This window comes from Acipenser ruthenus, chromosome 27 (assembly GCF_902713425.1).
Source record: "Acipenser ruthenus chromosome 27, fAciRut3.2 maternal haplotype, whole genome shotgun sequence".
Classification (NCBI taxonomy): domain Eukaryota; kingdom Metazoa; phylum Chordata; class Actinopteri; order Acipenseriformes; family Acipenseridae; genus Acipenser; species Acipenser ruthenus.
Window position 1 is genome coordinate 18,597,960 of NC_081215.1, and position 12,687 is coordinate 18,610,646.

General features: G+C 37.8%; 1 protein-coding gene across 4 annotated transcripts in view; it reads left to right on the plus strand.

Annotated features, from left to right (window-relative positions):
* LOC117431922 (CD82 antigen-like) overlaps positions 1-3,889 on the plus strand; it is a 41,080-nt gene extending 37,191 nt beyond the window's left edge. For all 4 annotated transcript variants that reach the window (XM_059002500.1, XM_059002499.1, XM_034053187.3 and 1 more), the window contains 3 exons: positions 96-251; positions 1,043-1,126; positions 1,510-3,889. In XM_059002500.1, the coding sequence (XP_058858483.1) occupies positions 96-251; positions 1,043-1,126; positions 1,510-1,587 (318 nt within the window). In that variant the 3' untranslated portion in view covers positions 1,588-3,889. The remainder of the gene's footprint in view (positions 1-95; positions 252-1,042; positions 1,127-1,509) is intronic.
* Positions 3,890-12,687: the final 8,798 nt, after the last annotated feature.

A 12,687-nucleotide genomic window follows, 5' to 3' on the forward strand; every position in this document is an offset into this window, starting at 1 on the left:
TTGTAACAGAAAAAGGTTCTGAACTGTACTGAACCCATTTGATCTTGGACAGTGCCTGAGTGAGATGGTAATCAGATCTCCATATCTCCTGTCAGGCTGGCTGCTGTGGCTGGTTGGGACCTGCAAACTGGGCAATGAACCCTGTGATTAAGAACAGCTCCATGATGCTCTACCCCTGCTCCTGTGGAAATGGCACTGCGGACAGCGACTTCTGCAGCAGCAACACCAAAGACTGGCCCGTCCACAGCGAGGTACTGCGCCACCGTGTGTACTGGACAGGGATTTCCATACATCACGCAAACAGACCTGGTGTTTTACATGTGAACTGTCTGTAATCTGCTGACTCCAACTGTGTGTGGTCATGCAGATCATACGTTCACTATTAAATATCCACAGAGCAATAAGCAGAACTGTGGGAGAAATGTAAAAAAAAAAAAAACTTAAGCAGTAGCAAATGTTTAAGATATCAAGTATCAACAATATACGATACGATAGTAAAAGAAACTTGAAGCATTTGAAAGACTTCTAGTTTTAACATTTGTTTCTTTTAGTAGTGCTAGTAATTCCCAAAGCATCACAGGGATTTTTTTTTTAAAACCACATTATAACTGATTCTGCCACAGTAGGTTTCTTGAGGACATTCTCTGAACAAGTTGATACGTGGCAGGGAACGTTTCGATGATAGGGAATGTTTTTGTAATCATTTAACTAAGGTTAAAAACTCAAGTATTAAAAACTTTGTGGAACCTGGGGTTGCTGCAAACGCCCAAGCTCTGAGATTTGCTAGAATTTCATGTCCTCTGTTTGCAAGGTTTACAAATAATCAATAATACTAATTTCCAATTTGAACTTTCAGGACACTCTTCTCTAAATCTTGCATGCTATGGTTAGATTCGATACATTGAAGTAATTAATTGAATAGCACAGCTGGGACAGAACTGGGACACATTCCCGGTTCACTGTGGTTGCTGTTACTCAGCAGATGTGTATATGTGTGTATAATATATATAATTTTTTTTTCTTTTTTTTTTTTTTTTATCAGGGCTGCATGGCAAATCTACAGAAATGGCTTTACGACAATGTTGGAGTTATTCTTGGAATCTGTATTGCAGTGGCAGTCATTGAGGTAATGTAGGGGTTGTGTGCGTGTGTTTTTTTTTTTTTTTTTTCCCCCCCAGTACACATTGCTCCCTTACATCAGTGTTTATGGCTGACACCTTTCAGATTGCAAAGTCCTCTGCAGTCACTGTCTTCCCATACCGGTGGCCCTGATGGTGACATGTTGACCATTTTCAATCTAACATACAGATACTCAACGTCTCCCTTTTCAAACTTTGTTAAATCTTTCCTTCGACTTGCATCTTACTAACAAGATAACAGTTGTAATGTGACATGTCACAGTGGTTCAATCTCCCTGCATAATGATGTACCTGCTTTTATAAATGGCCATGCCTCGCACTGTAACTCTGTAACCTTTACATGGTCTTTCATGTACTTCTTGTTTTGCAGATGATTGGAATGATCCTGTCCATGTGTCTCTGCAAGAACGTACACCAGGAAGACTACACTAAAGTCCCCAAGTACTGAGGCCATTGAAATTACCAAGCAAGAGACATGGAATTCTGAACCAGTGTTGGCACAGGGCTGAGTTGAGGAACCATTCTCTATTTTAATGCTTCAGGTGCTCATCAGCCACTCTGAGAGCAGCTCATAAATAACACATGGTTTGTGGGTCAACGTCTGTACATGGACGTTTGGAAATTGTAGTTTCAGACTTAATTTTTTTTTTGTTATATCAAAACTTTGAGAATTTGTCCGAGCCAATAAGGCCTTCACGGATGCACCTGTGTAAATGCTTTTTTCTTTCTTTTGTTAAACATAAGATATAGTTTGTTGGTTGTTTGTTTAAGCACTTCTTTTAGTTGTATTTTCCCAGAGCACTTTTAAACTGTTGATCAGTGATGTAAAGACCTGTCAATGCTCAGAGTAAGAGCATGTCATGTCTGGTTATTTTTAGCTACATTTCATGAAGACCAAGAGAAAGCGAGCACCACCCATTTAAGAACACTGTTTTTACAAGCTGCTTATTACATACTGCTGTTGTAACTGCTCTCTGCAAATTGTGGCAATAGACAGAACTGCTATTGTGATTACATATTTTATTCATATATACTGTATCATTAATCACATAGGGACTTGGTGACAAAGTTGTTTCACTGCCCCTCCATTCATACTGTTAGTTGGGCTTTTGTTTGGACAATTGTTGGCAGAAACATGATGTTGACTGAAGTTTTGCCATGGCAGTGTAAATGCAATAAGCAGTTCTATGAGCTGTGTCACATACACAAGGGTCATTGAACAGGAATTTTTCAAGATCTCTGTCTGTAACAATATAAAGCTCTAACCTTTGGAAATTACAAAGTTTAGTAAAAGCTTGAGTCCTCCTGAAATGTGTTGTTATTTTTTTTTGCAATGGCGCCGCAGTTCTTTCAGTGACGGTACCATGGGATGGCTCTCTTGCTGTAGTATTGCAATGATATTCCAGTCCATGCAATACTGCCGTTCTTCCCTTGAGCCTGTCAGTGTCATTTTCATTGCTTCTCTCGGCTTTTGCAAATATTTGCCATCAAAAATCCACTGACCTGACCCGTCTTTAAATGGTTTGCATGTTCTTTTTTGTTTTTAATAAATGTATATGTTACTGTAGTTAAGGATAGCTAAATCAAGTATCAGTAGTTAGTCATGAAGCCTTATTTTGTATGTTAATATTTTTGAGGGGAACATGATTGTCCAGATATTTGTTCTGTTCTCTCCTCCCCTATTGATTTCGTTAGTATTGCGCATGCTCAACAAAATTATAACCACCCTAAGAGTGATTTCAATAACTGGTAAATAGACTTTGTCTTTAGTTCTGGTCTTTGTATATATGTAATGGTTTTGCCATAGGAGTGAGTGTAACCCAGCCATTGAGGTTCATGTTACTTTGAACCCCAATATCATGTCATTGGAGCTTGTGCCTTTAAAGGACTAAAACCTAAGGAAAAAAATGTATACCTGTTACCTTGAATACAGTGATATTTTGGAAACCTTGTTCAGAAAAGTGGAAAGTATCAAGACTTGGTTAATATTCCTATAATGGGAAAGATGTCACTTTTTTTTTAGTGTAATGTATATCAGGGTCACATCCAGAGCCTGCAGCATATTTTTTGTAACTCATGTTGGTACAGTAGAAGGGGGTGCCTATAGTAGCTCCTGAATTAACATTGTAAGTTATATATTTACAGCTTTGTAAAATTATTTTATTTTAAGGAAATGGTGTTAATGCTTTTTTTTATTTGTAACTGCTCCTCTGAGGATCATTATGGAACGATGGCTGAAATGTAAGCAATTAAGAACTGGAATAACAGTATATTCCCCAAAGGAAGAATGTTTCAAATCAGGCAGTCATGTTCCCAACAAAAACAAAGCTATGGCACGTCTATTTTCAGAGCTGCTTGACTTTAGAAAACTTTGGTCTCAGTCCTAAGCTAACAAGGGACTGATGTCAAATCCAGTTCCCTAAGGGTCCTAATGACTGGGCATTAACCATTGTTCTGGTTTCAGGAATGTTTTCTATAGTATAGACTGTGCAAATAGCCAGCAAGGTCAATATATTGTATAAAGTTCAATAGAGGCATGTTATTCTTTAGTACTTTAAAATGATAAAGGCTTTTTTTGTTTGTTTTAAACATTTGATTTTAAGTACAATCAGGTGTATTCACACAATTGTTTCCTATATACAATATTAGATACTAGATTTTAGTATAAGGAGCATTATTACAAGGTATATTTTTGTTTGGTAAATGTAACCGTTATAATTAAAGTAGTAATAAAAAAAATCCCCCCCTAATTGTGTTGGTAATCATTTCTTGGTTGGTATTTTGGTTGTTTTGTGTGGTGTAATCAAGCAGACTAAAACAATTGTTTTTTATTTGTTTTCCATAACAAGAAAGTAAAATAATTGGGCATAGTACACATGCATGGGCCCCTCTTCTGAACTTTTGTATGGGACCCATACACAGGCTCTGTCACCTTTTCTACTCACATGTGTTGAAATTTGTAAATTTAGTACCAATGAAAGCTGAGGGACAATGACAAATGCTACAGTTGGCTAAAATGGCAGAAGGCGTCTCAAGAGCATTCCCTTCCAGCTCTGCGAATGCATCTCCTGCCATAACCCCCTCCATTGAGCCCTGGGTGCCTCTGACAGAGACAGACACCTGTGGCACGTTGTTGTGGTGGTTTTCTAATTTTTATTTTGCTTAAGACCTGCACTGAATTCAAACCGAGGCCTCCAAACCACAAGTAAAAAACAAGCAGCTAATGGATTTGCCACTTCTGCATGAAGTGTGACGTATTTTGTAACTAAACAACAAACACAGAAATGAAGCCTAGATTGTGTTACTTAGCTTCGTTACATCCTCTGGTACAGAGAATCACAATCATTGGTCAATAGTCAATTCCCATCAGACTAGGAATTCCTGAAATCAGTTAAAGATATGACTAAACCCTGTAAATGCCTGTTTTTGCTGTGATCATCCACCAGAGGGAGCTCCTAGTCTGCGTTGAAGAAAAGAAAAAAAAACGATACAATTGAATAATGATATAATTGGTATTTTTCTGTAGTCCGAAAGTTGTCAAATAGAAACATATGCACAGAAACAATGCTACAATCATTAGTCCATTTCATTTAAGTATTATTATTAAGTACTCTATATATACCATATAGTAAAACTTGCCTAAATCTATAGTAACACTTTGCTATAATAAGATATTAACAAATGTATGTTCTGTTTCAGAAATCTGACCTAACTAATTGTGTTCACGTCAGTTTCTCTAATAACTTGTCTATGAATATATTATATATAGGGGTGTAGGAATTCAGATATCTGGGGTGACCCTCGCCTCCCTTGGATTTTTGATCCCATGTCTAAAATCTCTCTTGAGGGTCATTCCAGCTGGACTCTGTTTGTGGTGGATGATGCATTAACCACCTGTTACGGAAACAGGCTTCATAGAAGGTGTCATGTGTATGCACCACATTGTGAGAACATGTCTGAACTTTGCAAAAATGCCTATTTTGAGGACCTTTGACCTACTTTTTTTCAGTGGATGTCCCTAGACAAATGTTCCAACAAAAATATGCATTTATTGATGTCCTTGACGTAAGCAATCCCCTAGGCTCACTTGAGTTTATTGACCCAATGCTATTTCTATAGAAGATAAACAAACAAAAATGATTGCATTATGTGTCAGAGCCATTTGGTGGCAGTATTCAGCTATCTCCCTCAGAGCCATATATAGAGAGAGTTTGGCCAACCTTTGATTTTTCTTGATCGGTGAATGGCAGTAGGTGATTGGTCAATCCCTTTCACGTGACCTAAATCAGTGGTACAGGCACCATGTTGTGACCACTTTCTACAGTACTGTACATTGACGGTTAACAAAAACCAACATGAATAGTGCCTTTTTCTTGTAAGTATATATATAATATATATATATTACTCCCGATATCAAATTGTTGAAATATATATATATGAACCAGAACTCAGCTGTTCACGCTTCAGATCTGTAACAGTTGATCATTAAACAGATTTGACACAGAGATTATGGCAATGTATTATCAACAAATATATATATATATATATATATATATATATATATATATATATATATATAATGTGTGTGTGTATATGAAAGAAACTTAACAATATTGATAAATGTATAATGTAGACGGTATTGTGTTTTTCATCCTTCAAAGATATTGTGATGCTGGCTAGCGGTATGGAACAAAATACATTTAGCAAAAGTTTAACCTTCAAATTATAAATGATGGATTAACTCAAGCACATTTTTTCTATGCTATTTAAATAACTTATTACAACAAATAAAACACTTCCGTACCACGGACTTCCTCATAGATTTACATTGCTGAGAGTGCACGCCCACTCCAGTTTGGTAACAACATGGTGCCTATGCCAACAGATGGCCAAACGCTCTCTATGGCTCTGATCTCCCTCAATTGAAGCCATCTTTCCCACCAGCAGGAATGGCAGACAGAGAAACGGAACAAGAAGCTGTGACAGGCAGTGAGTGAGCAGAGGATGACTCTGCTGAGAAGGGATGAATATTTTCCACTGACTTTCGCTGTCAGAGTTTCTCCTATCCTGTCTGTGGGAGACAGACAACTGGCTATTGTGGATATGAACAGCAGGTGGAGGAAGAGGCTTGGGAAGCTCTGGCTTTACTTTGCTTGGCAGCGACTGGGATCTCTAATACTTCCCGGCTCCAGGACTGAATTGTAAGCCGTTTTGATCTGAAAATCATAAAAACAAGCACCAACCCCTGTGGAGAAAGAGCTAAAGCAATAATAATAATAATAGATTTATACCCTGGTCTAAAAAACTAAATAACCTTTTATTTCTTTCTTTGTCAGTCCATTATCTTTTTTAAGATGCTATTGTTGTAGGTAAATAGTAAAGCCCTTGTTAATGTCTTTAGCAATCCAATAGACTTCAAAAAACTGAATGTTCACAATGAAAAGGTTTTGTTTTTCAGTACAACAATGATACTGGTGTGTACTGTACAATAAATAACATGTCAGAGTTATGTATTTTAATTGGTATTGACGGTAGAATGCAATGCATTTCTATAAACCTGCTTGACTAGGTGCATTTGCCAACAACAGGCCCACAATCTTTTTACAAGAAGTCTACTCCCAGAAACAACTCTGTCTTGCTCTTCCTAACTAATAACACTATGTAACACAATTTTTGTTCCTGGGCAGTAAGTGTTATTTCCTAATTGCTTATGCCTCAAAAGTATAGAAAATGTCTATTATTCCCCACAAACTTTGCTTTTGTGACCAGGACAGTGATATTTTGAAATGTACCTATTTCCAATGAGAAAACAGGTGAATTTGTGTCTTTTCGTTCACATAAAGTCAGAAAAAAACAACATATGAATCCAAATTAACATGTATTTATACTAAAGTAATACAAAAATGACTACAAAAGATTTAGAAGTGAGTAGTTTTTCGAGATTTACAATTATACTGTAAATCACTTTCACGAATCAGCCCCCAAATGTAGTCTCCCATCATGTTCTCATTATACTGTCCTTGGTAGCGGCGTTCAAAGTCCAGTATATCCAGTACATCCTACAGCCCATTGTGCCGTAGTTCTTCACCAGAGTCTCAACCAGCTCCACATAGCTTTCGGCCTTGTGATTGCCCAGGAAGCCCCGAACCACTGCGACAAAGCTGTTCTAAGCCGCTTTCTCCTTATTAGTGAGCTTCTTGGGGAATTCATTGCACTCCAGGTGGCATCAGCACCTTCCGGGGGTCCCAGCCGTACTCATCATACTTCAAGGTGTCCAGCAAGGTCTCGATGCTGTTGTAATCCTCTTTGAGGTGCACCGAGTGAGCCAGGGGAAGAGACGGGTACTTGTTACCATTATGGAGCAGCACGGCTTTGAGGCTCCTGGATGAGCTGTCAATGAAGGACAGTATAACGAGAACATGATGGGAGACTGCATTTGGGGGCTGATTCGTGAAAGTGATTTACAGTATAATTGTAAATCTCGAAAAACTACTCACTTCTAAATCTTTTGTAGTCATTTTTGTATTACTTTAGTATAAATACATGTTAATTTGGATTCATATGTTGTTTTTTTCTGACTTTATGTGAATGAAAAGACACAAATTCGCCCGTTTTCTCATTGGAAATAGGTACATTTCAAAATATCACTGTCCTGGTCACAAAAGCAAAGTTTGTGGGGAATAATAGCCATTTTCTATACTTTTGAGGCATAAGCAATTAGGAAATAACACTTACTACCCAGGAACCAAAGAAAAAAAAAAAAATTGTTACACGGTGTAATCTGGGCATCTTTCATAGTCCAGTTGCCTCTGAAGCAATAGAGTCCTGTTGGCATGGAAATACATTATTTGAAACTGGAGGGCTAAATGGAGAGGCTGTGGGGCACTTACCTCATTTATAGAGGCAGGACCCCCCCACCACCTTTTCCCACCTTGACGTGCTTTCAGAACAGACATATCCTGTCAACACAGAGAACTCAATACTGGGGGGTCAACAGGGAGTGGGGTTACTCTGCCACAACAATGGAAGGTCCTGCTTCCGTCTGCCCACCTTATCCGCTAATAAGAGCTTCCTTCTCCTGTTTTCAAACACCGCTGACCCGAATGGAAATCCTATACCCCCACGGGGCTCCCCAGTTTAACAAGCTAGTTAGGGCAAAAGCACGAGAGGGAGAGACTCAACAATGGAACTAAAACAGGCAGCAGCTATTTGTAAACTTCAGTATCTGTGGAAAACAAAGCTGGAAACACAAAGAATCCCGTTAACCATTAACCCCATATCCAGGTCTCAAGGTGACAACTAGTACAGGACTGTAGTTTTGGGAGAAGGAACAGACTTTGAACATATTAATAGTAGAAACCCATGAACCTAATGACATGAAAGTAACTTCTGCTTGAAAATGTGTATATTAAAAAATTCTGAACAGAATGCTGGAAGCAAAGTTTTAAATTCATAGAATAGTTTACCTGGGGAAGGAATAAATAATGGTGTGCTAGCAAGGGACAGTCCGCCGGTGGGCTGAACCGCCTTTCCTTGGTCCCAGCATTTATTATGTTCTTACATACCCAGAGCCTCTTCAGGGCTCAGAATGAGTATGTGTTGAGTGTACAGAGCTGCCTCAGAGCCAAGCTTGCTTCCACTCACTGTATCTGAAACACCCTAGGAATCCATTATCCTCGATGGTTTCCGGGTTACTTTAATCTATTTTTCACAAGAAAATGGCCTGCTATCAAGCCATAGATCTACCAAGAGACAGAATTGCTTAAAACAAACAGGCCAACAAGAAGAAACTGCCATATTTTCTGTAAAACATGAAATTTCACATTTCCACAGCAATTCCATTTATATTGCACTGGTTACATTATTAAAAAGATGTAATGCTTCAGGAGGCTGTGTTGTCCAGTGGTTAAAGAAAATGACTGGTAACCAGGAGGTCCCTGGTTCAAATCCTGGCTCACTCACTGACTCACTGTGTGACCCTGATCAAGTCACTTGACCTCCTTGTGCTCCATCTTTCTGGTGAGATGTTATTGCAAGTGACTGTGCAGCTGATGCATTGTTCACACACCCTAGTCTCTATAAGTTGCTTGGATAAAGGATCTGCTAAATAAACAAATAATAATAATGCATTTTATAAGCTAGATGGCAAAGAGGATTAATTATTCTAGCTACCGTATTCCCCCAGGGAAGCAGGGGTTCAAATCCAACTTGGTCCACGGTAGGCAGAATTTCACAAGAGGAAAAACCAGCGCAACGTTTGGGTACCTTTGCAGGGCGTCTCATAAAGTGTGGCTGAAGATTTGATGAGCAAGAATACATTCTAGGGCAGGCTTCTAGCAAAACAGTGCTGCTAACCCTGCAGCGAAACTGTCTGAGACAGACCTTACTGGAAAGGTGATGGATGCATACAGTACTTCTGTCTTCTTCTTCCCTGCATCCTTGTAATACTCTTCAGTGGTCAGCAAGTTCATTATAGCAACAAGGGAAAAAAAAAACATTTAATATCAGGGACAACAGAGCGTGAAATTGCTGCACTAAACCTCTCTTAGGAAAACCAATTTACAAGGCAATGAAGCATTCAATGAAAATCCTGCTCATAGAAAATAAGTGATGGTACTAAGTGGGTTAGGAAAAAATAATCAATAAAACATAATCACCCATTTATTTTTATATTTCTGTGACCCATGCTGAGCCATCCTGTTTTCTGTTAACCTTTTCCAAACAAGAATACACATTTTTAAAAACTTTTTACTGCTTCATTGTTTACCCCAAAGATACTAGCTGACACTGACTCAAATTCTCCAATTGAAAGAGGAGAGAAACTCTTGTACGTAGCACTTGAATTTCCATTAAGATCCTCCATCCGCATATTAACCAGGCCCAAATTTGCTTAGCTTAAATCCGTAACAAAAACATTTTCACTCGGACACTCGTACAACATTTTTTTTTATAGAGGAAGAAAAAAATCACAGTCATTGTAATACCCCCCCTGCATGTGTAAAAGAAGACAAATGAAGTAAACCACTGGGGGCCAAGAATGCATTGAGGCGTTACTGTCAAGTTAATGGGATTCATTTGCCAATTTACGGTTTTAGTCCACTTACATAAAACGACAGAGAAGAGGGATTCAATTTTATTTTTTTTAGAGACTGAAAGCACAGACTCTCCATGTGTTTTTTAAATGTTCCAACTCATAAATTATTAATTGTGCAAGCTTTATATAAACCAACCGTCAGGCCCTCACTAGTCAGACATCCATACAAAACAACTTCCTCTTGCCAAATTGCTTCAGTCTTTATTCCAGAAACATTAAGACATATCTATTAAAGCCCCTTCATGACTCAGTGTACAATGATATAATCTATTTCACAACTGTTTTGCTGTTGTTTTTTTTTTTTGCCCCATTTTTTTTTTTTATCAATTTGGTAGTTTTCGGTGTTGGGAAAATCTTGTGTAAATTACTTGCAAGGCTATTGGTTCTTTACTGGTTATTTCAGCCATTATTATAAAACACTTGATGATCGTATACTAAGTGGCACCTGTAAAATGAACCTTTCAATTAGAAGTAATTCTTTTTTTCCTGGTTAGACACTGTGGTCAATGACGGCCTGCATTAAGTTTCATTTCGATTGTGTTTCCTCCACTATCAAAGTCCCCAGAATTTGAAAGTGCTGTATTTTGGAAGTCTGACCTCACCAACAAATGCAGAGTGTACTGGTACTTAAATGGATACTGAAGGCTATATATTTGGAACCATTTTTTTTATTAAACTATGCATGGGTAAATGAGATGCTATTGTACATAGCAGGGTTTTCATGGTACTTGACCATTGTACTGACTTTCGGACCTATAATGTGTCATTTATTTATTTGATGGGGTGTACTGACATACATTTTCATTATAAGCATGAGCTTATTTTATTATTTAGACAGTCCCAACAGTCTTCAAGCCTCATAGCTGAGGTTTTGGAATCAATGAAATACAAAACTCATTGACCCCAGCATGTGGTCAGAGATCTTTATGAAAACCAGAAAACTGTTAATTTAAGATGGGCACTTTGAATGACTTCCAGTTCCTGAAAGTTCACGGTCGGATTTTAACATTATTTCGCTTTTCTCACGATCCGTCAAAGGCTGTCACTCCTCGACAAGGATTCTTTGTAGCTGTCAGTTTCCAGTCCGGTTCCCTTCATCAGGATTTCCTGTAGCTATCTCAGTGCATTGTCAAGGTCAACTTGTATTCCAATGTGCTGTGAGTAACAGAATATCTGCTGGTTTTGGTAAGCAGACAGAAAAACTAACCCACTTCATAGTTAAGGCACTTGATTTTTGTGTTTTAAAATTAAAAACAAATCTGGTTACATTTTGATGCACATTATTTCTGCACATATGCACTGCAGCAACAAATGAGATGATTTCAGGTTTTATACTTAATAACAGACACATCCGAAGCTTTGCATTTTAATATACTTTCATTCAAAGACGCCACTGATAAAGTAATCAGATAGGAGTTAAAAATGTATATGAAATGTAGTTCCTGCCCTTTGTGTTTATACATGTATACACTGCCAGTGATTATTTCATTCTGCAACATTTGTCTTCTCTATATGGACACGCATGTACCCATGCAGTCAGTAATGTTGCAGTCGTTCACACGGTGGTGTGTTTTCTAAGCCTAATGAGGCTAACTGTATTTGGGACCTAGAAATGAGTTTGTAGTAAACATTTACATTATCCACACACTTTTAAATAGTGACCAAACAAAGCAAAAATAAAAATGAATGTGAAAGTTAGTAATTGTTAGTACGATTTCTGTTTGTCAAAACAACAGTTTTGAGTTATAAATAATATTTAGCTCTAGTTCCGTTTACAACAACCTCTAGGCAAAGATTAAGCTTTGTGGTACCATTTTGATTCATCAGATGCGTTATTAGTCTTGTGCATGCATGATCTAGTTTACCCAGTGCAGCCATTTACAATCTCATTGTTAGCAGTGGGTCACAGAAAGATACATAATAGTCATTGTCTTATCCTATACAAACCAGGATTAAAAAGCCTAATGTAGTGTATATATAAATCTACAGAAATACAGTCTAAAGGGTTCTCTATGAAAGAAGGCATTGATAGTATATATTAATAACATCTTGTTATGCGTGGCATTACTGTGGCAGCCCCAGGACATTTGAAATGAGACGCTATATATTTTAATTTGATTGTAGAACGGGCATGGGGCATTTGCTTCACATTTGCCACTCGCTTATATATAATATACTTTTTTAAAAATGTTATTACCATGTCTGTTTAAATGTACTATAAAGTATTAGTGGATCCAGTCACATTGATGTGAATGCTGTAGTGTAATCCTTGTATGGACAACAGGTGGTGTGGAACACTAATCTAAAGTCCCATCTGATTCACAGATTACTTACAGGTGAGGGCAATTGAGCCATAATGTAATATTTTTAAGTCTCCTCTCCAATTAATATACTTTATATTTAAGTTATTTTAATTGTTTGTCTGGTTTGAGCACAACTGGGGCAGCAGTGTGG